At 39.3% G+C, this 27,154-nt stretch overlaps 1 protein-coding gene across 5 annotated transcripts in view; it reads right to left on the minus strand.

Moving 5' to 3' along the window:
• Window positions 1-27,154, minus strand: part of PLEKHG1 (pleckstrin homology and RhoGEF domain containing G1) — a 335,313-nt gene that overhangs the window by 24,190 nt on the left and 283,969 nt on the right. For all 5 annotated transcript variants that reach the window (XM_073557656.1, XM_073557658.1, XM_073557654.1 and 2 more), the window contains 6 exons: window positions 22,118-22,164; window positions 16,941-17,091; window positions 15,129-15,260; window positions 6,453-6,635; window positions 4,376-4,471; window positions 1,317-1,403 (listed from right to left, as the gene is read on the minus strand). In XM_073557656.1, coding sequence (XP_073413757.1) covers window positions 1,317-1,403; window positions 4,376-4,471; window positions 6,453-6,635; window positions 15,129-15,260; window positions 16,941-17,091; window positions 22,118-22,164 — 696 coding nt within the window. The remainder of the gene's footprint in view (window positions 1-1,316; window positions 1,404-4,375; window positions 4,472-6,452; window positions 6,636-15,128; window positions 15,261-16,940; window positions 17,092-22,117; window positions 22,165-27,154) is intronic.

Consider the following 27,154-nt stretch of genomic DNA (forward strand, 5'->3'; position numbering starts at 1 on the left):
AGCCCCCTTAAGTGATCTGTTGCATCAGTTGGGCAAATGACAGCAGGGGGGGGGGGTCATTGATTATTATAGGGTCTGCTTGGTGTCAGTTAATAGAACTAAAAAAGTGCTTCCTGCAGCCTTCTAAAAAAAAACAATCCAGACAGATCCCATATAAGAATAGGAATAATAAAAATAAGAATCATAAGAATAAATGGGTTCGCTTTCCTCCCATTTGCATAACTGATGCACCGGATCACTTATTCCGTTTTCCGGTTCTCAGAACAGACATGTGAACGGAGGCCAAAAAGATTTGCATTACCTGATTTGAGCCATACACACATGCAGGGTTTCCAACCTTCGAGAAATTCCTTGGCAGTCTATAAATATAACACTTTTTTCACCTGTTTATAAATTTTCATTTGATGCGTCTGTGATACTTTTGATGCTGGAGAAACTTGTCCAGATTATCACGGTAATTATTTTACATTTCACAGTGAATGCAGCGAATGTGTCGGGCTGCAGACATAGCACTTATAATCGAAATGGTTTATTATGGTCTTTCATTGTGTCCGAAAAAAATTTAACCTGTGATTTTTTTCATAAACCGTCCAGAAAAAGATATCATGTTGGCAACCCTGCATGCATGCTCAATAGCCTGCCCATCTTTATGGGTGCCATTTTTTGTTTACAAGGAGGTAACATCCTGCGCTAGGTCACAGGTTTGTGCCAACCTTGCAGAACCATCAACACGCTACAATAATGGCACTCTGGCAAGGAAATATACAGTGGGTACAAAAAGTATTCAGACCCCTTTAAATTTTTAATGCTCCTGTGGGAAATGAAATTATTTAATTCTACAAATTATTTCAAAGTCATGCACCTCATTATATTTCAGCATACTGCTGATTAGAACTAGTGTACAAATCGCACACAATGTCACTCTTGATGAATCGGGGCCCAGGAGTATGCTCGACTCTTTTCAAACTCCTACTGCAATTTTTTTTGTGCCATTTTGGCTATTAGGAGGATGGATTCATTGTGTAACGTATTCCCCTTTAATAAGAAATGCATTTTAAGGTGATAAATCCATTTTATTACAGATTTTTATATGAAAATACTGAATCCGTTAATAGAAATCTAACAAACCTCCAAAACATCATCCTCCCCTGTAACAGAGGAGACAGGGCAAATCCTGTGAAATGAGCATTTGCTAATAATTATATTCGATGGAAGCAGGGTCTGTACTGGAGCTACCACAGGTTTCATCATCCCGGTGTAAGCATGTAATTTGGGGGAATATCACTATATATTTTTCTCAGTTCAGGTCCATTTACCTTAGCTGGTATTTTTGCTGGATGATTTTCTAAAATTAATCTCTTCAAGTGTAGAATCCACAGTCGTTTATCCTGCTGAGATTTGGCCTGAAAAATTATAGCAAAATGTATATGAAATAATGGAAAAATGTGGTTGGTAGTACTTAAACCTACTATCCAATCACTATTGAAGAATTTTACTATGGTCTATAAATCTTTTCCAATATAGTTTTCTGGTTCATTTCTGTAAGTTATTGTTTAGATACCCCTTACTACTAAGAAAAGCCTGACAAATGGTTCATAGGACCCTCTGTCTATAATTGGCCATGACCACCATCTAGATTCCTACTATAATCCTGAAGAAGTCATGATGGGAAATCACACATCAAAGCATGTCTGTATGAAATGTTTTGTGGTAATCTCAGCATTCTCGCCAAGTCTGATTTATGAGGCTATCGGTGATGATCCAGAATAGTGGAGAGGAACTGAATGTATTTTTTTTAGTGGTTTATAATGTGGTTCTCTGGAAAATAGAACATGTGGCATACCCTTATAGAATGGACTATCAATTAATCTGTGTAGGCCCAACCTCCAGGACATTTGCCAATCAGAACAATGAATAAGATAAGTTGCAGTGCCAGGCATTGCCGATAAACACGAGAGTCACGAACAATTAAGGCACTGGCAAATGTCTTGTCTTACTTGCCAACAGTCCCGATTTTCCCAGTACAGCCCTATAAACCAGGCCATAAGGTGTGGGGATTTGAAAAATAACTAACAAAGGGGGCATTTTGAATGCGTTCCTGTATGTTAGAGGAGTAGCGTAAAAGCCTAAATTTGTCAAATTTTATGCTAGCAAGTATTGTTTTTCTGGAATCTTATAGCCAATCTCCACCATGGTCTCCAATACCATGTCCCATAGCAGTCCATGCTAGACAGCTATTCAATCATTGTACCCTACATGTACACATGATCTTTTATGTATTATGATCCCAGAGCATTGAATATTTTCTGATGCGTTAGGATTCCTATGCCGTGCCTCTGCAGTGCCTGCTCCCACCACTGCGCCACCAATCACTCCTGGTTATTCCCACTGCGCCACCAATCATTCCTGGTCTTTCCCACAGGATCTTTTGGAAGCAGTTCCTATGATCATATCGGACAATTCACTTCCCTCTGCAACATTGCCTAGCAGTGATCATTTCTAGCCGGTGACCACCGAAACTCTACCTTAAAAGGGCGATATGTGATAAAGGCCTTTGGTAGGCCGAAACGTCAGCTGTTGCTTCATCACCGTCAAAATAAATAAAAAATTCACTTTTAGCATATTCCACGTGTGCAGTGATTTTACATTGAACTCATGTCTATGGGGCTACTGGCTCCTTTTCACTAGCACCGAAAACTCAACTCTCCAGTCGAGTGCTAACCATCCCTAATATCTACCAAAAGGGAGGGAGCACCGTTTGACTTTTTGAACACAAAATTGTCTGGAATCAATTACGGGTGCCATGTCGTGTTTGGACAACACGACCCTAACCCCAACGCTAAACCTAGCCCCAACCCTAACTGCAAAGAATGTAAAAGAACACTTTTTTTATTTTATTACTTTTACCCAACTAAGGTGGTGACAAAAGGAGGTTTGATTTACTATTTTTTTTATTTTAACCACTGTGATAGGGTATATTACAGTGATCAAAATTAACCAATAGGAAAAATCTCCTATTGTTGCTGGGTGCCGGCCGGTAGATATTGACAGGTGCACTGCACATGCACCCGCCATTTTCTTCCAGGAGGGCCGGGGAATGGAGCCGAAGGGTTTGTGGGTAGCAGAGGTACCGGGGGGAGGCTAGATCATATCAAAGGAGAGAGAAATGAATGGGAAATCAGACTTTTTTTTTTTCTTTGCGATCACAAGACTGGGGACAGTAAAAACCAACCTGAATCATGTTCTCCCGGGTTTCGGCTACCCCCAGAAGTTGAGACCCCGGAGATTTTCCAATGCTGGGGGGCACTATAACTTTATTTCTCAGCGCTGTTAAAAAAGTGGTACTGAGAAATAAGTACCCTTAACTGCTGCCATTAAAAGGCGTATCGGTGGTCGTTAAGGGGTTAATGTGCTACATATCTTAAAGGAACAGGAAGGCAAAACTAATCTCTCTTTGAATTCCTACATCATACAATGTCACTTCGTGGCCACTTATAACTATGCTTTTGAATGACAAAACAAATGAGAATCCTGCCTGCTTAGATAAATGGAACAATTGGTCTTAACACACACATTCAACCAAAAGATCATTGAACAAAAAAAAAAAAGAAAAAAAAAAAAGAAAAAACAACACATGGGATAATGAATTTACAGTCATTTGAATTGAAGTAGAAAAGAAAATTATTAATTGCTATTGGTTGCAATTGGAAATATCAAGACTAGAAAATAAGTGCTGGTAATTTTTCAACAGGATTGAGAAATCTTCAAATTCAAAACTTGCATATGACTTATGTAAACATACTAGTAATAACTTAATAACGTGAATCATCCTTTCATACTTAAAAGAAAACCTGTCATGTTTATAAAAAAAAAAAAAGCTATTAACCTGCAGATATGGGGTTAATCTGCAGAGTAATAGCGTTCTGATGCTCCCGGGTACCCACACTAAAAGCCCCGCTGCCAGAAGAAAATAAACGTCATTTCACCTGGCAGCCTCGGGCTTCCGGTCATTGGGTGGGCCCGTATAGTTACAATCACCACTCCGTGAATTGTGAGCTAGGGCTGTAGTGTATATACATCGTCTATATATTTCTGGCTGGCTGTGGCCTCCACTTGGGGGAGCTCATTTGCTTACTGCATACTGGGTTATAATGGCTTCAGTGTATATGTAACAGCATGCAGCAAGCCCCCTGCAGCGGTGGCTCCAAAAAGATATTTATCCTAAATCTGTAGCGGCAAGTCAGAGCTTTGAATCATTTTCATGGGAAAATGATGGCTATGAAAAATGTTAATACATTTTTTATTACTTTTCTTGATTGCCATTTTACAGTTTTCCAACAAACATGTCACTTCTGATTACAAAATAATTAAGTACCTGCACCGTGTGTTGGAGTTTTGGGTTCTTGTAATGAAAGACACTAAAGCTTAGAGGTTCCTTTGGAATCACTTCTACCAGCATTAGATTGCAACACTGCAAGAGACAAGACAGATAAGTGCAGATTTTAGATGCTATTCATTAATGGCATTTCCTGTTCAAACCTTTCATTCATGTTACTTGTCGGCACTAGCAGGAGATCATCTGAAAAGCTTTCTAAATAGAAATGATGAAGTCAATAACAGTTTCAAGTGGTCAACAGCAAAAACGCACCACTCATTGTATAGTAGTACAAGAAGAAGACATTCACCAAGTGCTGTCCTGTTGTGCTCTATGAATACGCTCTGCACTCACTAAGATGTAGCCAAACTCACTGATGCATACTACTCCGTGAAGAGGCCATACTCACCGACATATAGGACTCCATAAAAATGCTGCACTCTGTGACATACACTACTCCATGAAGATGTTGTACTCACAGATGTATTCTACTCCTTGAGGATGCCGAACTTCCCAACGTATATGCTACTTCATGAAGAAACTGCACTCACTGATGTATACTACACCATGAAGACACAGCAGTCACTGATGTATACTACTCTGAGAAGAGTCCGCACTAACTGATGTATACTTCTCAAAGAAGGGTCAGCACTCACTGATGTACGCTACACTGAGAAGAGTCCACACTAACTCATGTATACTTCTCGGAGAAGGGTCAGCACTCACTGATGTAGACTACTCCGAGAAGAGTCCGCACTCACTGATGTATACTACTCCGAGAAGACACTGTACTCACTGATGTATACTACACCGAAAAGAGTCTGCAATCACTGATGTATACTACTCCGAGAAGAGTCCGCACTCACTGATGTATACTACTCCAAGAAGACACTGTATTCACTGATGAAGACTACGCCGAGAAGAGGCTGCACTCACTAATGTATACTACTTCAAGAAGAGTCTGCACTCACTGATGTATACTACTCCGAGAAGACACTGTACTCACTGATGTAGACTACTCCGAGAAGAGGCTGCACTCACTGATGTAGACTACTCCAAGAAGAGTCTGAACTCACTGATGTATACTACTCCGAGAAGAGGCTGCACTCACACATGTATACTACTCCAAGAAGAGACCGCACTCACTCATGTATACTACTCCGAGAAGAGACCGCACTCACTGATGTATACTACTCCGAGAAGAGTCCGCACTCACTGATGTATACTACTCTGAGAAGAGACCGCACTCACTGATGTATACTACTCCGAGAAGACACTGTACACATTGATGAAGACTACTCTGAGAAGAAGCTGCATTCACTAATGTATACTAGTTCAATAAGAGTCTGCACTCACTGATGTATACTACTCCGAGAAGAGTCCACACTCACTGATGTATACTATTCCAAGAAGAGACCGCACTCACTAATGTATACTACTCCGAGAAGAGTCCACACTCACTGATGTATACTACTCCGAGAAGACACTGTACTCACTGATGAGGACTATTCCGAGAAGAGGCTGGACTCACTAGTGTATACTACTTCAAGAAGAGTCCGCACACACTGATGTATACTACTCCGAAAAGAGGTTGCACTCACTGATGTATACTACACCATGAAGACACAGCACTCACTTGTATACTGTAGTACTTCATGAAGACACTAGACCCAGGTACCTACAGTTGATGGGTCTAGTGTCTTCATGAACATTAATCGGTCATGTTGTAAACCTCAGTCTTTCTTCTTGGTGTAACTATTGTGTTCCAATATATCCGTTTTATGACCAAATATCTCAATTACTAAATATGTGTCACACATGAACCTATTTCTCTTGTAAGAGAAGATTCAAGAAGAATTCTGAGTAAGAATAGTAGTTTTTTCTGCCATATTAAATTCACCAGATTCTCTAACACAAGCTTCTGTCATGTCCTCTTTACTAATAGTTGTTTTCAAGCGTGTCACGAAAAGCTTCATGTGATCACTGAGTCACAGCTTGGCTGTCAGAGGGTCACAAAGGAAACCTTGTTACAATGAATGAGATATGGCACGGCCAGCACTTCTGAGCTGTGACCTACCAGGATATGGGCTTTGTATGTGTAAGAGTCTTCTCTTTTCTTTGTGATGAGGAGCAGCCTGTCAAACAGAAACAAAGTGCGCTCGTTCTTGGCTCGTTGAAAACGAAATGTGCCCTCCAAAACTAGCTCTCCATAACTTGTCAAGTCTAGTCCTTTCCAGTTAGTGAGCAGGCTCTGGATCTCCTAAGAGTGATATCAAGTGACATTTTAGAAATCAGAAGTCTTACATTATGTTTCATCATCTTTGTCTTACTGTAATATATAAAGCTGTAAAACTCAAGACATAAAATATTACACAACCATGTGCATTTATGAAAGCTTTTAAAACGTATTAAAACCTGATCCACACTAATTTAAGAAGAGGATATACAGTATATATTTTATCATTGACAACCTTTGCATTAGAACAGGGAGAGTCATAAGAATCAGACCCTCATTTACTTTATAAGAAATAATCCTGTCATGTTGATTGTGCTGTGGGCTTCTTGTTATAAAGCAGAAGCAGCTGAGCAGATGGATATTCAACAAATGTTGTATTTTATTCATTTGGATCACTAAATATTTTGAGCTTAGGAGTCCAACGTGTCTTCTGAATCAGAGACTGACAGCGCTCGGTTCGTTGTATGGGCACCAGGGTTGTCAACCGTCCAGAAATTCTAGGACAGTCCATAAAATACGGCACTTTTTTGCCCTGTCTGTAGAAAAAAATGTAATGTGTCTGATTTTTTTGAAGCTAAAAAAAACTTCTACAGATTATTCTGACTGTAACTATAATTTTCGAGCTTACAATGAATGCAGCTAATGTCTTCATATTAGAATTATGGGCTGGGGACATGTATCACTTATAATCTAAATTATGTGTGTCCATAAAAATATTGTCTGTCCAGGATTTTTAGAGAACCTGTCTGGAAAAAATAAAAAGTAAAATTGGCAATTCTGGTGAACACACACTGGACTCCTAAGCGCACTAGCGTGGTTTGAAGCAAAATCTACACAGTAATGAGCATGTACAGTAAGTGCAGCCTGAACAGCCAAAGCAGGTTTAGGGTTATAATGTACATTGTTGTACAAGCTACATTGTATTTTTTATAGGGAAAATATTTTCTATATTGTTCCAATATTTGGGTCCGAGTTTGCATAGAAAATTTGATTTACAGCATTACAATGCAACTATACTTTACTGTTGAATAAAAAATGGTTACGCTCTGAATTGTTAAGCTCAGCTATAGTTATATATATTGTAGAAATTGAGCATATATCTAATGTCTTGGGATGCTGAGTATTTTTTTTTATGTTTTACATTTGGATTGACTACTCATATACAAACTTCTCAATATTGAAATTGCAACATCAAGAGTGAAAAGTCATGGCGTTATGGAAATCACAAGATCAATAGACAGGTTAATGAAATGCAAATTTTCAAACATACTTGATTTATTCTGCCTTGGGTATCAGCGCCATGCGAAGAAATGTATACATTTACACTAATTGGGGTTATTAGAGGAACACAAGTCTGAAGATGATGCATGCCTTGTGAAGGCCTCTTGCCCATGTGGTCTCGTCAGATTCGATTAATGTTGAGTATCCCATCTGAATTGCAAGCGAAGATAGATGCCACATAAAAAAGCCTAAGACGTCAAACAGTGTCTTCATGAACCATCGGAAGCTGTATGCACAACACTCGCCTTGGAGCAAGACCTCTAGCTACAAGTGTTCTACTGACCTCACACTGCCACTATCATGATGCAGAGCAAAACGGCAATGGAGGATGAAATGGCGGTTTTTCCACTGCAGTGCCGAGTCCCATTTTTGCTTTGCTCGCAATGTAGGCAACACCATGAAGAGGCCTTCACTATGGAAAATGTCTTAGGAGCAGTTTTTCCAACACAACACCTAGGTCACATATTGGTGGTGGTGGTATGATGAGCAGCCTGCATGACCTAAAAGTGTTGTTATGGCCTGCAGCATCTTCAGACTTGCATCCCATCAAGAACATCTAGTAATTGGTCAGCAATTGTTAAGGGAGCTACCAGCAGCGGATCTTGATGATTTGTGTGTCCATGTGCATTCATGGCTGAACATTTCTCAGACGACCACTACTAATCTCACTGATTGCAGGCAAGAAGTGTAAGTGCATGTATTTCTGAATAAATCGAGATGTTGTTGAAAATTAGCTTTCCATTTTATTCATCATTTGTATATCATTTACTTGTCTATGCAGCCTGTGATTTTCAGAATTCCACAACTTTTCCTTCGGAATGTTGAAATTTTAATGTTGAAGGGTGTAGGATATTTATATATATATATATATATATATATATATACACACATACACACACACATACAGCGTCGGACTGGCCCACCAGAGAACCGGAAGATTCTCCGGTGGGCCCTGGCACCTGCAGGCATACAGGGCCAGCAGTTGCCTAGGGCCCCCGCTGCTCCAGGGGCCCCCAGCCAGTGGTGTGTCGCACACCATGCAGCTGCTATGGGGGCCCCTGCCAGCGGAGCAGCAGCGGGTGTCAGGAGGCAGGAGCCCCTGTCCCCGCTGCTAAAGAGAAATGAATATTCACTGCGAAGCCGTGAATATCATTTCAGGTCTCCACACCCCCAGAGGCCCCGCCCCCAGCCAGTAAGCCGCTCTGCATCAGGGCCGGCGCCGCCCTCAGTCCTCTCTGCTCCTGACTCACAGCCAGTGCGCGATGACGTCACTACATCGCGCACCCGCTGTGTGTCTGGCAGAGGGGGCAGCTCCTGACACTGAAGCCGGGATCAGCGTGGGAGCGAGGAGGAGAGGTGAGTATTGTGTTTTGGTTTTTTTTTTTATATCTCTCTCGCTCTCTCTATCTCTATCTATCTATCTCTATATCTCTATATATCTCTATATATCTCTCTCTCTATCTCTCTTATATCTATCTTTCTATCTCTATCTATCTATCTATTATCTATATCTATCTCTATCTATCGCTCTATCTTTATATCTATCTTTCTATCTCTACATCTATCTCTATATCTATCTATCTCTATATCTATCTATCTCTATATCTTTCTATATATATCTCTATATCTATCTATTATGTCTATCTATCTATCTATCTCTATATCTATTATCTCTATATTTATTATCTATCTAGCTACCATCTATATCTATCTATCTTTATCTATATATATCTCTATCTAATATCTATATCTATCTATCTCTATACCTATCTATCTATTTATCTATCCGTTATCTATCTCTATATCTTTTCTCTGTATCTATCTATCTCTATATCTCTCGCTATCTATCGCTCTATCTCTATATCTATCTCTATATCTATCTTTATATCTATATATCTATCTCTATATCTATCTCTATTTCTCTCTATATCTATCTCTATAGCTATCTATCTATATATCTCTATCTATCTCTATATCAATCTCTCTGTATATCTATCTATCTTTCTATCTCTATATCTATATATCTATATCTATTTATCTCTATATCTTTTCTCTGTATCTATCTATCTCTATATCTATATCTCTCGCTATCTATCGCTCTATCTCTATATCTATCTCTATATCTATCTTTATATCTATCTCTATATCTATCTCTATTTCTCTCTATATCTATCTCTATAGCTATCTATCTATATATCTCTATCTATCTCTATATCTATCTCTCTGTATATCTATCTATCTTTCTATCTCTATATCTATATATCTATCTATCTTTCTCTATCTATTTATCTCTATATCTTTTCTATGTATCTATCTCTCTCTATATCTATATCTATCCATCTCTCTATATATCTATTATCTCTATATCTATATCTATTTCTCTCTATATCTCTCTCTATATCTATCTATTTATCTCTATCTCTATCTCTCTGTATATCTATCTATCTTTCTATCTCTATATCTATCTCTATATCTATCTATCTCTATCTATTATATATCTATATCTATCGCTCTATCTCTATATCTATCTTTCTATCTCTACATCTATCTCTATATCTATCTTTCTATCTATCTTTCTATCTATATCTATTATGTCTATCTATCTAGCTATCTCTATTATCTATATCTACCTATCTCCATATCTTTCTATCTTACTCTCTCTCTATATCTATCTGTTATCTCTATATTTATTATCTATCTTTATCTATCTCTATCTATTATCTATATCTATCTCTCTATCTATTTATCGATCTCTGTATCTATCTCTCTCTATATCTATCTCTCTCTCTATCTACCGCTCTCTCTGTCTCTATCTATCTTTATATCTATCTATCTCTATATCTATCTATTATCTCTATATCTATCTACCTATCTATCTCTATATCTATCTCTATATCTATATCTGTTTCTCTCTATATCTATCTCTATATCTCTCTATAGCTATCTATATATTATCTCTATATCTATCTATCTATATATTATCTCTATATCTATCTATCTCTATATCTATCTCTATATCTGTTATCTCTATATCCATATCTATCTCTATATCCATATCTATCTCTATATCTATCTTTCTATCTAACACTATATCTCTATATCTATCTCTATATCTCATTATCTATCTCTATCTCTATCTCCATCTCTCTCTCTCTTTATCTATCTATTGATCTATCCATCTATCTATATCTATCTCTATATCTATCTATTATATCTATCTATTATCTCTATTATCTATATCTATCTATCATCTATCTCTATCTATCTAGCTTTCTAACTCTATATCTATCTCTATACATATCTTTATATCTAGCTATTATCTCTATATCTATCTCTATATCTATCTTTCTATATCTATCTGTCTCTATATCTATCTCTATATCTATCTATCTATCTCTATATCTATTATCTCTATATCTATCTATATATATATCTCTATATCTATTTTTATTTATAGCCATCTATCTATATATATTTATCTCTATATCTATCTATATATGTCTTTATTATTATTATTATTATTATTATTATTATTATTATTATTATATCTGTATATCTATCTATTATCTATCTCTATCTATATATCTATCTATCTCTATATCTTTCTATCTATAGCTATCTCTATATCTATCTATCTATCCATTATCTATTTTCTATCTATCTCTATATCTATCTACCTATCGATCTATCTATCTATATTTCTTTCTATATCTATCTTTATATCTATCTCTATCTATCTCTATCTATCTCTATCTATCTCTATGAATCTTTCTATCTATATCTATCCATTATCTACTTTCTATCCATTATCTACTATCTATCTCTATATCTATTTCTACATCTATCTTTCTATCTATATCTATCTAACTCTATATCTATATATCTATATAGCATTATACCCTATGATGGGGCAGCGTTATACCCTATGAGGGGGGCAGTATTATACCCTATGAGGGGGCAGCATTATACCCTATGAGGGGGCAGCATTATACCCTATGAGGGGGCAGCATTATACCCTATGAGGAGGGCAGCATTATACCCTATGAGGGGGCAGCATTATACCCTATGAGGGGGCAGCATTATACCCTATGAGGAGGCAGCATTATACCCTATGAGGGGGTGCATTATTCCCTATGAGGGGGGCAGTATTATACCCTATGAGGGGGCAGCATTATACCCTATGAGGGGGCAGCGTTATACCCTATGAGGGGGGAAGCATTATACCCTATGAGGGGGCAGCATTATACCCTATGAGGGGGCAGCATTATACCCTATGAGGAGGCAGCATTATACCCTATGAGGGGGTGCATTATTCCCTATGAGGGGGCAGTATTATACCCTATGAGGGGGGCAGTATTATACCCTATGAGGGGGCAGAATTATTCCCTATGAGGGGGTGCATTATACCCTATGACCTATGAGGGGGGCAGTATTATACCCTATGAGGGGGGCAGTATTATACCCTATGAGGGGGTGCATTATACCCTATGAGGGGGTGCATTATACCCTATGAGGGGGCAGCATTATACCCTATGAGGGGGTGCATTATACCCTATGAGGAGGCAGCATTATACCCTATGAGGGGGGCAGTATTATACCCTATGAGGGGGCAGCATTATACCCTATGAGGGGACAGCATTATACCCTATGAGGAGGCAGCATTATACCCTATGAGGAGGCAGCATTATACCCTATGAGGAGGGCAGCATTATACCCTATGAGGAGGCAGCATTATACCCTATGAGGGGGCAGCATTATACCCTATGAGGAGGCAGCATTATACCCTATGAGGGGGTGCATTATTCCCTTTGAGGGGGGCAGTATTATACCCTATGAGGGGGGCAGTATTATACCCTATGAGGGGGGCAGTATTATACCCTATGAGGGGTACATTATTCCCTATGAGGGGGTGCATTATACCCTATGACCTATGAGGGGGGCAGTATTATACCCTATGAGGGGGGCAGTATTATACCCTATGAGGGGTGCATTATACCCTATGAGGGGGTGCATTATACCCTATGAGGGGGGCAGTATTATACCCTATGAGGGGGGCAGTATTATACCCTATGAGGGGGGCAGTATTATACCCTATGAGGGGGGCAGTATTATACCCTATGAGGGGGCAGCATTATTCCCTATAAGGGGGTACATTATTCCCTATGAGGGGGTGCATTATACCCTATGACCTATGAGGGGGGCAGTATTATACCCTATGAGGGGGTGCATTATACCCTATGAGGGGGTGCATTATACCCTATGAGGGGGTGCATTATACCCTATGAGGGGGGCAGTATTATACCCTATGAGGGGGGCAGTATTATATTCTATGAGATGGCTGCATTATACTATGTGAGGGAGCTGCTTTATATTCTATGAGGGGGCTACCCCAACTCCTGCTACATAATTAAGACATGTACAACCTTATATTATACCCGGATATTAGCGTGTTTTACCGCATAATTGGTGGTCTGGTATTTAACTCTATGCAGCTACATAGCGGGCCCCAAGAATGATTTTCTCTGGTGGGCCCAAGGTGTTCCAGTCCGACGCTGTATATATATATATATATATATATATATATATATATATATATATATATATATATATATATACACACACACACAAAAAAATATAAATATATATATAAGAAATAGTATGGTTTCTCCAGCGATCAGTCCAATGGTGGGGTCAAATATAACTTTTATTTTTCCATTAAAAAGGTTCTATGCTTCTTCAGTAACATTTTTGCAAATAGTTAATCCCTTGTGGACGACATGTTTCGACACTAAATGTGTCTTCCTCCAGGTCCAACAGGTGTTGGACCTGGAGGAAGACACATTTAGTGTCGAAACATGTCGTCCACAAGGGATTAACTATTTGCAAAAATGTTACTGAAGAAACATAGAACCTTTTTAATGGAAAAATAAAATTTATATTTTACCCCACCATTGGACTGATCGCTGGAGAAACCATACTATTTCTTTTACATGCAAGGATTTATCCCAATCCATTTTCCGTGCGAACTACTACCACAGGCTGGGCTTATTCCTAGTTTTCTTCAAAGCGGTGAGCTGGCTGTGCCGAAATATATATATATATATATGTAATGTTACAAATAAATGTTACATTTTATATGAGTACAGGAGCCAAGTGCAAAATCTCTAAGGGAAATTGAAAACAGTGTTAATTAAAATATGCTGATATAATCACTGCTGATAAAAATCTCCGAGTGTCTAAAACACATGAACCTAAAAATCCGCCAAAACAGAGCAAAACGCTATATAGCCAATGTTTTAGTCATTACAGGGACATATGTAATATGTCTTGATTCACTCATTATATATAGATGTGATGGTTGTTCAGTACTACTTGTCCTTTGCTGCCATCCCCTAGCCATTGTTATTATACTGTATGTTCTCAATTCTCATGTAATCTCCCATCATGCCTGTATCTCTGTGTAACTCCTCTTGCCTTTTTCCTCACATCCTTTCTTTCTGGTCAGGTTCATCTTGGCAGTAGCATGTATCAGCTTCAGAGAGGATTCTCTTGTTATCTATGTCCTCCATCCTCATCTATTCGTCTTACCTAGACATCTCAACTTCATTATTTTTCAAGGTACAGCCAATTATCTATCTAAAAGTTCATCCACTGCATCTTCTTTCCCGGATCATCCACCTACAGCTGATCGGACTAAGGAGGAGGGGATAGCGAGTAACCTATCTGCCGTTGCTTGTACACAGACCTGCGCTCACATCTCTCAGACACACCCCACCAATGTGCATCGGAGTCACGTAAGGCCGATTCTCACTAATTACTGCGACACTTCTATCAAAATAAAACCAAGCCCTTGTACAGCTAAATTGATGGAGAAAAATTAACAAAAAACTGCTTCTGAAGTGCGAGAATAAAATGATGGGGAAAAAGAAAAAAAAAAGTCATTGAAATTCAACAATAAAGAAATTAAAAAGTAACAAAAAAAACAATCTGCGCTCAAGACCCCCGAAATGCTGGGTTTAAAGGCCTTTCTATAAAGTTATTACTATGAATGATGGAAACCTAATAGATTGCTTTCTGTTGGATGGGTTACTGCACAATTCACCTCTATGATCAAACATCTTCCATATCCAGAAAATAGGTTGCATTGGGAGAAGTCAGTTATGTATCATCTCCGCGAAAAGGCTACGTCTTGTATACAGAAATAAATTACCTAATTACTCGGATAGTCTTATGTACCTGAAGTCTGATGTCATGTTCATGTTTCCTTTTCATGTCATTAATATGCCATGCCACTCGCTGCATCGTGTCAATTGCATCAAGGACAACATCATACCCCTCTGTATCCTTGTACAGGTGGTTGGATATCTCCTACAACATTGAAGAAATAGCGGCTCAATACATTCTTTTGCATTTTAATATGGTCTTTTATAATATATTTGTATTAAATTATATTTCATTGTATATTATACAAGTGCCATTATTGACAACAGAATCACTAAGGGTATGTGCACACGCAGTGAAAGCGGTTTTGGCTCTGCAGAAACGCAGCAGATTCTGCTGCGTCGTACAGTACCTTTATTTCCAATGCAAAAAAAAAAAAAAAGCTGTGCACATGCTGCGTTTTTTTCCGCGCGGTTTTGCTGCAGTTTTCAAAGCGCAGCATGTCAATTGTTTGGTGCAGAAACGCTGCAGTTTTACACCTCATCCATTATGGAGGTGTAAAACCGCAGGGCAAAACCTCGTCCTGCGGATGTACCTGCGGTTTTCTCTACAATATCCACAGAGCCAAAAAACTACGTGTGCACATAGCCTTAAAGGGTTATCGGAACTGGAAAACCTACAGTGAAAATGTAGCGGGACACTTTGCCAACTCAAATAAGTTTGCGACCAAATAGCATAATGTCAAGGAGAATCTACATAAGGAAGAAACTATTTGTTGAGCTTTTCCCTTGGTCTGTAGTACTATGGCATATTTTAACCCTTTGGTATGACTGCCCCCATAGATACAACAGGTTTATTCTTATGATCTGGGATTTTCTTCTATTGTTATGTCCAGCCATATAATTGCTGTCTAGAAAGTCATTTTTGTGTGTATTAATCCTTCATATATTTCATACTGTAAGGTAACAGCACCACCTGCTGGCCCTTTAATGCATAGATTCTAGTTTACTTTGCAATATATTGTGGGATTGTTCCTGTTACATCATAGTCTTGTTTATGACACTGTGACGGGAACAGCAGCCATTATTCCTCCACGTGTCTTAGGAGAAACTACACCATTCATGTTCTTGATGCTTCTTAAACAGCCTGCTCTAAGCATATTGGTAAGCACTATCAAGGTGTTATAATCCTGTGTTTATAACGTTGTTGTATTAAATAGGTAATCATCAGCTATGTATTACCTCATGTTACCTATGTATTACCTCCTGGTACCTATGTATTACCTCATGTTACTGTGTATTGCAGACTATCTGTATTTTATGCTCTGTGCAGTTATATATTCTGAAATGCTCCTGTTATTGCATCCTATAGTTTTACCCTTTCCTGTCACATCTGCAATCAATAAAAGAAGGTTACAATTTTACAGCCTCTTTTCTTAAAGAAGACAGGGGGTTTAGCTACATGTCTCATTGCACACCCTGCTAACGTGTATGAGGACAGTATATCTATAATACAAATAAATGGATAAAATTACAATGAAAGTCTGGATCTTAAATATTTACTAGTCAGTGTTATTTCTGGCAATACTTATAATAGGTTTCAATTTTCTTGCTTTATACTTTGCACAAAAGTTAATTCTTTAAGCCAAATGATTGAAATTGTTTAGAGTATTGATGGCAGAATCTCCTACACCTTTTAGCAATAATAATAAGCAAACAATGACTTGCCTTTGGTCATCAAACCCATAAGCTTTTGTAATCAAGACCATGACTTTCACTGCCGGTCACACCTAGTAACTGATCGTAAGCCAAGCTGTCTTACACTCTCGGTCTCAGTTTTGGTTTTGCAAAAATATCTAGAAATCATCCAATAACCGTGAACACTTACATGCAGTAGTAGATGGTACTTAAGGATTCTTTGAACAGGTTTCAGAAGGTAAGAGCCCAGAGGAAGACTGTGCTGTAGGACTTCTTGTCTTTCTCTGAAGAATTTTGCAAGGACTTTGTTTCTCATGCATTCGGTTAGAACGGCTACAGACCTGCAAATTAATAGCAGATGGTTCAGGTATACAGGAGTTATGTCAGCCATCAATACCAACTACATGATGTGCAGAAGGTCAAGAGCTATTACTATGCTTTCTGATAAATTACATTATAATTGATCGGATACAAAATGCCCTATGTATAAGGATATAGATCAGCCATAGATATGATAATTCTCTCTGGCTCTCAACAATTATTTCCTTACGTAAGAAGCAGGGATTGGATTTTTTTCACCATGGACCATCCTAAGATATGTCAAGTAGTAGCTTATGGAAAATTCCTACAAACCCAATATGGTCGTAGCAACCCTATATCTTTAGAAGCTGAGCCATCTAGCAGTAGCCCCCATTGAATAACACAGAACATGTCAAGGGGATCCCATCTACAAATGTCCAGTGCTATGTGTAGTGTCATTGAATACAGACCATTGATGGACGGATCTGGGCAAATGCCCTTCCATCAGTGGCTATGTTTAGGACTGGCGCACCATAAAGAAGACTGCACTAACAATGAATGGCACTTCACAGAGGATGACTTGGGACAAAGCTGCTAATAACAGTACTTTAGTAAGTGGCACAGAAAACCATTTACAGCACAATTGTGAAATTCATATGAAATTGGCCAGCCGTGTTCATTTTCCAGTATCAACAAGTAAAACCCCTCATATAATTTAGTTAGCTGTATGACAATGATGGTTCGGCTAGCAGCTACAGTATATCACAAGAGTATGTACACCCCTCACATTTTTGTAATTTGTTTTAATATCTTTGAATGGGACACCAGTGAAGATATGACACTTTGATGCGTGTGATGTGTGTGGGGAGCAGATGTGTTAAATTTGTTATCATCACTCTCATACTGCTCACTGAAAGCTCAACAAGGCACCTTATGGCAAAGAACTCTCTGAGCATCTGAAAAAAAAAGAATTGTTGCTGTACATAGAGGTTCCACTCAGAACTGGCCTTGGCATGGTCGACCAAAGAAGTTAACTGCATGTGCTCAGAGTTATATCCAAAGGTTGTCTTTTCAAAATAGACAAATGAATACTGCCAGCATTACTGCAGAGGTTAAAGGGGTGGTCGGGTCTGCCTGTCAGTGCTCAGACCATACACCCCACAATGCATCAAATTCGTCTGCGTGGATGCCATCCCAGATGGAAGCCTCTTCTAAACAGGATGCACAAGAAAGCCTGCAAACAGTTGGCTGAAGACAAGCAGATTAAAGACATGGATTACTGGAACCATATCCTGTGGTCTGATGAGATCAAGATAAACTTTTTTGTTTTTGGTTCAGATGGTGTCAAGCGTGTGTGGAGGCAACCATGTCGGAAGTACAAAGACAAGTGTGTCCTGCCTACAGTCAAGCATGGTGGTGGGAGTGTCATGGTTTTGGGCTGCATGAGTGCTGCCAGCTGTGGGGAACTACAGTTCATTGAGGGAACCTTAAATTACAACATGTACTGTGATATACTGAACCAGAGCATGATCCCCTCCCTTTGAAAACTGCACAGCAGGGCAGTATTCCAACATGATAACAACCCCAAACAAACCTCCAGGAAGACCACTGTCTGGCTAAAGAAACTGAGAGTAAAGATGCTGGATAGGCCAAGCATATTTCCAAACCTAAACCCTATTGAACATCTGTGAAGTATCCTCAAAACAGAAGGTGGAAGAGTGCAAGGTCTCTAACATCCACCAGCTCCGTGATGTCATCATGGAGTAGTGGAAGAGGATACCAGTGGCAACCTGTAAAGCTCTAGTGAACCCCATGCCCAAGAGAGTTAAGTTAGTACATGAAAATAATGGTGGCCAACAAAATATTGACACTTTGAGCACAATGTGGACATTCACAGTTAGGGTACTCACTTTTTTTGCTAGCAGTTTAGATTTTAATGGCTGTGTGTTGAATTATTACACCGTTATACATGCTGTAAACTGACTACTTTACATTGTATCGTATTGTATTGTGTCATATCTTCAGTGTTGTCCCACAAAAAGATATAAAAGATTTTCAAAAATGTGAGGGGTTTACTCACTTTTGTGATATACTGTATCATGCCAGACTCCCCATACACAGGAGCGATCACTTTGCCGATCTCGCTTGGGTTCCCTTTGAGAGAGCCGCTGCCAGACATCTTTGTCGGTGGAAAATCTATTAGAGGACAAAGGAGTCCGCAGCCTGAAATCAGATATGTCGGATCTCCACCGACAGTATCTATTTGGACCCAGTAGACATTGTTCAGTCAGCCGCACAGTATTGTGTTTCAGGGTCACAAAGAGAATCTGTCACTAGGTTTTTGTCAGCTAATCAAAGAGCAGCATAATGTAGGGGCAGAGATCTCGATTTCAGGGATGTGTCACTTACTGGAATGCTTTATGAAGTTTTGAGAATCTGCTGATGAAAATTACTGTTTTAACTAGTGGCCTAGTAAATCTGCTGTAGTCCTCCATAGTCATGAGCTCTGTATACAGTTGTGCTCAAAAATTTACATTCCTCAGCAGAATTTTTGCTTTTGTGGCCTATTTTCAGAGAATATGAATGAATGATAACACCAAAACTTTTTCTCCATTCATGGTTAGTGGTTGGGTGAAGCCATTTATTGTCAAACTACTGTGTTTTCTCTTTTTAAATCATAATGACAACCAAAACATCCAAATGACCCTGATCAAAAGTTCACATATCCTGGTGATTTTGACCTGATAACATGCCTAGAAGTTGACACAAATGGGTTTGAATGGCTACAAAAGGTAACATCCTCACCTGTCACCTGTTTGCCTGAAATCAGTGTGTGTGCATAAAAGCTGAGTGAGTTTCTGGGATCCAGACAGACTCTTGCATCTTTCATCCAGCCACTGACATTTCTGGATTGTGAGTCATGGGAAAAGCAAAATAATTTTCAATTGATCTATGGGAAAAGGTAGTTGAACTGTATAAAACAAGAAAGGGATACAAAAAGATATCCAAGGAATTGATAATGCCAGTCAGCAGTGTTCAAACTGTGATTAACAAATGGAAAATCAGGGGCTCTATAAAAACAAAACCATGGTCAGGTAGACAAACAAAAATTTCATCCACAACTGCCAGGAACTTTGATCGGGATGAAAAGAAAAACCCACAAGTAACATCAGCTGAAATACTGGACTATCTGAAAACTAGCGGTGTGGCTGTTTCAAGATGCACAATAAGGAGACATTTGAAGAAATATGGGCTGCATGGTCGAGTTGCCAGAAAAAAACCATTACTACACAAATGCCACAAAGTATCTTGCCTACAATGTGCAAAACAGCACAGAGACAAGCCGCAAAACTTCTGGAACAAGGTAATTTGGAGTGATGAAATGAAGATTGAACTTTTTGGCCACAACCATAAACGTTACATTTGGAGAAAGGTCAACAAGGCCTATAATGAAAGGAACATCGTTCCTACTATAAAGCATGGAGGTGGCTCGCTGATGTTTTGGGGATTTGTGAGCTACATAGGCACAGGAAACTTGGTCAAAGTTGAAGGAAAGATGAATGCGAGTTATCAGCAAATACCTGAGGCAAATGTGCAATCATCAGCCTGGAGGCTGCGCATGGGACATACTTAGACATTCCAACATGACAACAATCCAAAACACAAGGTCAAGTCGACCTATCATTGGCTACAGCAGAACAAAGTGAAGGTTCTGGAGTGGGTATCTTAGTCTCCTGACCTCAATATCATTGAACCTCATCCCCAACTACCACAAAAGACTTCAAGCTGTCATTGATGTTAGAGGGGCAATACACGGTATTAAGAAATGGGGTATGTGGACTTTTGATCAGGGTCATTTTGCTTTCTTCTGGTGACTCGACAATGTTATCAGGCTAAAATCACCAGAGTATGTAAACTTTTGATCAGAGTCATTTGGATGTTTTGGGTTGTCATTATGATTGAAAGAGAGAAAATACAGTAGTTTGACAATAAATGGCTTCACCCAACCACTAACCATGAGTGGAGAAAAGTTTTGGTGTTATCATTCATATGCTCTGGAAAAAAAGGCCAAGAAAGCAAAAATTCTGCTGGGGTATGTGAACTTTTGAGCACAACTGTAACCCTGCCCCCACCACTGATTGGTAGCTTTCTGCCTATTCATAGCATACACTAGCATACACCAGAAAACTTCCAATCAGTGGTGTGGGCGAGGTTATACAGAGCTCAGCAGAGAATTGGTAGATCTGCAACAGATAAAACAGTTTTTAATCAAAACTGCAGCAAGCAATAAGTTAAAGGGAACCTGTCACATGGAATATATGCTATTAACCTGCAGATATGGGGTTAATCCACAGGTTAATAGCGTTCTGAACCTGCCCAAGGACTGCATTTGGAATTCTGCTGCCAGGAGGAAAAGAATGTTATTCCTCCAGGTAGCGTTCATTCAGTCATGGGACAGATGCTGACATGGTTTCAATCACTGCTCTGGGTATATAGAGCAGAGACTGTAACCATGCCCCCCTGCACTGATTCACAACAGCTCAGCATTATGGCCACCTGTCAGTTAGTGCAGGGTTAAATCAGCAGTTCTCTATACACAGGGTGGTGATTGCACCCGCATCGGCGCCACCCCCATGACTGATATCTGAACCCTGCCAGAAGGATTAAAGCTAAATACTTCCCAGCAGCGAGGGTCTAAGTGCTGGCGTGAAGCAGGCTAACCTGCAGATTAACCACATATCTGCAGGTTAATAGAGTTTTTTTTTACCTGACAGTTTCCCTTTAAGTGATACATCATTGGAATTGGGGTCTCTGCTCCTTCATCATTCTGCTCTCAGATGGGGTAGCAAAAACCTGGTGACAAAGACCCTTTACGATTAAAGAATATCCACACAAGGAATGTTGGCCAAACCTGACTTTCCTCACATAGCAGATCTTGGGAGTGAGAAGGATTGAGCAGTTGGATTTCAAAAAATTATAGATGACAGCTATCCAAATGCATGGCTTGTTTTATTTTCTTGTAACCAAATTTTCAGCATACATACATTCAATATAATGAAGACATACCTCGGATAGTTTGTGCAATATTGTGTGTAGATGTGAAATTCTTCACTCTGAAAAAACAATTATATAATCATTAATAGTTCAAATTAATTAGTAGAAGTTGTTAGTTTAAATGGGCTTTCAATAATAGGTATCCCACAAAGGCCCATATCAGATCAATCAGAGTTGGATTCTAAAGGGCCTGTCACACTAAGCGATATCGCTAGAAATATCGCTATAACGTCACTGGTTTTTGTGACGTTATAGCGATATTGCTAGTGATATCGCTATGTCTGATAATTACCTCCGACCGCTCCCCCGCTGGTTATCGCTGATCGCGCAAGAACGTCCTGGACAGTTTCTCGTCGTCAGCTTCCTGCTGGGCTTCCTGCTGTGGAGACGAGCGACGCGTGGACGCGGGCGGGAGGACGTCAGGATCGCCTCGTCTGACAGGTAAGTAGCGACCCCCGACCCCTGCGATGTCGCTGGTGAGATCTGCCTGTGTGACAGCTCACTAGCGACCACTTAGCGATGCACCAGCGATCCTGACTGCGTCATATCGCTGGTCGGGATCGCTGGTGCATCACTAAGTGTGACAGTACCTTTAGGCCCTGTTCACATGTCCAGTTGTCATCTGTTTGTAATGGTGGCAATGCTAAAAGAACCAAAAACAAACAAAAATCGACATCTATTGTAACTCAAGAGTAAACGTAAGCACACTTTGGTTTCCATTTACCATCCATTTTTGTCTTGTTTGTAATCGTTTGGAACACTCACTTGGCAGCGGATTCACGGCACATAGGAACACTTTCCACTTAAATAGTCTGTATGATTTATTATACAGCATAAACCATAAAACACAACAGTCTTACATCAGACAGGTCAGTGTTCATATTAGGGCTCCGCTCTCTCAGACCTGTGGCCACACAGGCTGTGCCATGTCCAGTAAACAGGCTCTATAGCCTCAACACAGTTATTTCCCCCCTGTCCAGGGTTACCTCTTGGGAGCTCCTGCTCCAGATGCCTCCATAGTCTGAACCCAGTCTCTTTCTTACCTCGGTCAATATCACTCACGTTTGTCAGGGAAGCCGCCGAACTGGGATCACCATCCCAGACAACGCCTTGCTCACTAGCCCGCCTAACAGTTTCAGATCCTCAGGCGGGCGGTAGCTTCCCAATGCAGAGCCGTCACTGACTCTGGAAACATGGCCTCTCTGTGTGCTGTTCAGGACTTCTGTCCCCACTTGGAAAAATCCAACACACAGGCCACCAGGTCCAAAGCCTCCATGTGCTCTTCAGGGAGGTAGCACACCTTCCAACACATAGGCCTTCCAGGACATTCCACATGAACCAATTATGTCCATACACTCTCCCCATGTGACCAAACCTCAGGCACATTATATGGTCCATAACCACACCCACAGGTGAGATATGGATCACATAGTTATGACCTCACTAAAGGTCCTATTTCACACAGCCACACACACAGGCTTTATCCTGGGCGTTCAGACACACGCCCCTGGGTGGATTTGTAGGTGACTGGTCCCACCCATCTCACCATTTTCCCTATTACAATGAAGGAACGCCTGCATGCAGGTCCCATACAGCGCCCCCAAGCTGTCACACGGGTCACTGCATCACAGTTACGTTTTTACTAGAGGCGTTTACCAGAGTACTTTAAATGTTCTGGGCATGTGCAGTACTTAAAATAAGGATCAATTAATGAATGATATAACATATGACCAACCATTATGATCCAGTTCCTAAAGACTTTAATGTGAAAAAAATGTATCACGTTGCCATTTATTTTTTTGACTGTTAAAAAAAACTTGGGCAGACTATTTTTGATCAAACTAAAAAATGGATTACAGCTAAAATGGAATCAAACTGAAAATATGTTAGGACGTTTGCATTCCTTTTCATATAAATGGATCTTATACTGAAATAAAACAGTTTTCGTCCTTACAAAATGGATCGCAAAACGGAAATTACTACTGGACATGTGATCATACCTTTAGTTCTGAGACCAAGCAAAACTAAAGAGAGAGTAGGTTTACAAAACATTAGTGCTTTTTTTTACCGATAGTCATGCATGTACAATGTGTACTATTAGAATACAAAAGTACATTATAGGGGTATTTACTCTGCAAGATAATCATGAATGAGCGTGGTTAAAAATGCTCATTTCACAAATATCTTGCCAATTCTCTCAATAATTCGAACTGCAGGGCATCCTTTCAATGAAATTGTACAACATCTTCCAGATAAGGTCGTACCAATGCTTTGTAAAGTATCAAGCAAGTTCATGCCTCTATTAATATCCTGATGGCTTTAGCAGCCACCTATTGACATTGCATGCTATTTAGTCTGTGAACTACAAGTACCCCAAGATCCTTCTCTACAAGTGACTCTCCTTGTTTTACTCCCACTAGAAAATATGGTGCCTTCATTTCCCTTATACATTACTTTAGATTTATCCACATTGACCCTCATCTGCTAAGTGAATGCCCAAACACTCAGTTTGTTCAAGTCAGTTCGTAACTTCTGAACTAGACTATATATACTCTTCAACACTGAAATTGCAACACTAAAAAGGAAACATCTTGGAATTGTGTGATTGTACGGTCATAAACTTGAAGATTTGACATGTTCAGGGCCTTTGGAGTCCGAGTGTTATCTCTTGGGTTTTCTGCAATTTTTCTGAATATTGCACAGTCAGACCTTGGGTTGAATATGGTGAAACATCCACTTTGAGAAGATTTTTAACTGATTTGAATGTTTTCCAAGTATGAATAAACTTTCTCTTATAACCCTTCCAAGATTAATGGGCAGCATAAATTTCTTCTCTCACATTATTGCTGAAGTCTTCCCTTCTTGGCATTGTGTTAAGTCACATCGGAATGCTCAATATCAGCAAAATGACAAAACTTATGCTTGTACAGAAGTGGTCATACTTGCTGATGAACAAATAATAAAGGTCATTTGATTAACAGCACCTGGTTCCTAGTTACTCTCTTAATTCCTAGGAAAACTGTAAGGGTGCATTTAATTTTTCACACAGTTTCTACATTTTTGTCTAGTTTTTGTAAAAAAATAAAATAAATAAGGACACGGTATAATTTGTCTTTTTTTGTGTCTGAGGTTTTATTTTTCAATTTTTAAGACATTCTATGGACCATTTTTTAACTACCCACTTATACGTAAAACCACAGAATTATCAAAGGGTATAATTTTTCTCATGACTGTATATAAGCGGATTGCTATAAATATTGTATGTATATGCTGGCAACATTGTGCAATAGTTTATACTGTAATCTATAACTTTCTTAAGCAATTTTAAAGTCTTGCTAGCTAAGGGAGTGCTATAAGCACTATTCAAACACACATTATATACATTTGTATCATTATATAGAACACTGAATAAAATATGATAAATGAGAAAAGAACAAATATGATTATGTCATTTAAAGTTCATTGCATTGGGTAACAGGAGTTTTAAAGGTAAGAAACACAAATGAAATACTTTAGGTGTGGTTCACTAAAGAAAGAGAAAAATACATGGGATTCTAATGATATCAGGCATGGAAGGGCAATATTTCTACAAAATATAATTCGAATGCTAAAAAGGAATATACCTCATCACGAAAGTGAAGTAAAAGGGCTGTTTAGTTAAAAAAACAACAACAAAACATTTTTAGATACCAAATTGGGGAATTATTGAGTCCTGTTCAGAATCTATATCAATTTGACCAGATTAGAGACTTGGTGCAAAGGGTCTTCATGCTCTCCTTGGAGGACCATGCCCATTGTCTTTGGAGAACCTAACCTGCTTACAACCACTGATTTGATTGAGGACAATTACTGCTGGGTTTGATCACAACTTACAGCTGAACCTTAGGGGTCCCAGTAGGGGTTCACTTTTAGATCAACGTAATGTCAACAGAACTTTCTAGCAAGGAAGGATTGTCCAAAGTAGAGTTCACCTGTAATACGCCTTTCAAGTGGCTGGAATAATTTCTACTAAGCTACATATATTATTTAGGGTTCTTACTCTAGAAAGTAAAGCCCCTGATTTTGTGACGCAACAGCGATCTCGCCAGCGATCTCGCTACATGTGACATGCAGTGGCAACCGGCCCCCCTGCTGGATATCGCTGATCATGCTGGAATGTCCTGGGCCATTTTTTCATCATCGGCGTCCCACTGGCCAGCGCACATCGCTGTGTTTGACCCGACGAGCGACCTAGTTGGCAACACAGAACTCAGGGATGCAGGCTGGAATCGTTCAGAAAAGCTGCTGTGTGACAAGGTACCAACGACCGCTGAGGATCGCTGGATGGTTGCCACGTCACTGAAAGATCTGCCTGTTTGGCAGCTCACTAGCGACCATTTAGCGACGCACCAGCAATCCTTACCAGGTCGTATAGTTGTCGGGATAGCTGGTGCGTCGCTAAGTGAAATGGGACCCTTACTTTCATAAGTTCTTCAAGAAGTTATAAACCATAATATGTGATATTTTAATTGGCATCCGCTATGTCACTATATAAATTACATAGAGAAAGGAGGGGTGCATCTATAGATTGTCACTCATGGTTTACGTTAAACATTACGATGAGAGGCATCTGATCGGCTACTACAGCTATTTTATAACTTACTTAGGAAGCTTGAAGAGAACATGTGCATTTACAGAAACCCTCGGCCCCCCCCCCCAAAAAAAAAGTGCATCTTAGACTAATTTTTGATGTTTTAGACAGGTATGCTTTAGGTTTAGTTGTCCTCCATACTGTCTCAAACACACACATTCATAGGCAATATAGAGAAATAAAAATAATTAAATATATGCCACATTTCACAAATATTAGCCGGAATTCTAAAGTTAAGATTTTCCCGAGAAAATCCTATATTGCACACTGATGACTATGCATACCAACAAGCTGAGCCAATTTTCTAGGTGTGTCTCTTGTATCGCTAAGGGATTATTCAGACACCAGTAATTTTCATTGTATGCAAAAAATGGTCCAAGATTTATCAGATTCTGAATACTAAAAAAGGGCTTTTCTCA

Source organism: Dendrobates tinctorius, unplaced genomic scaffold, assembly GCF_039654945.1.
Source record: "Dendrobates tinctorius isolate UK_male_01 unplaced genomic scaffold, ASM3965494v1 ptg000250l, whole genome shotgun sequence".
Lineage (NCBI taxonomy): Eukaryota > Metazoa > Chordata > Amphibia > Anura > Dendrobatidae > Dendrobates > Dendrobates tinctorius.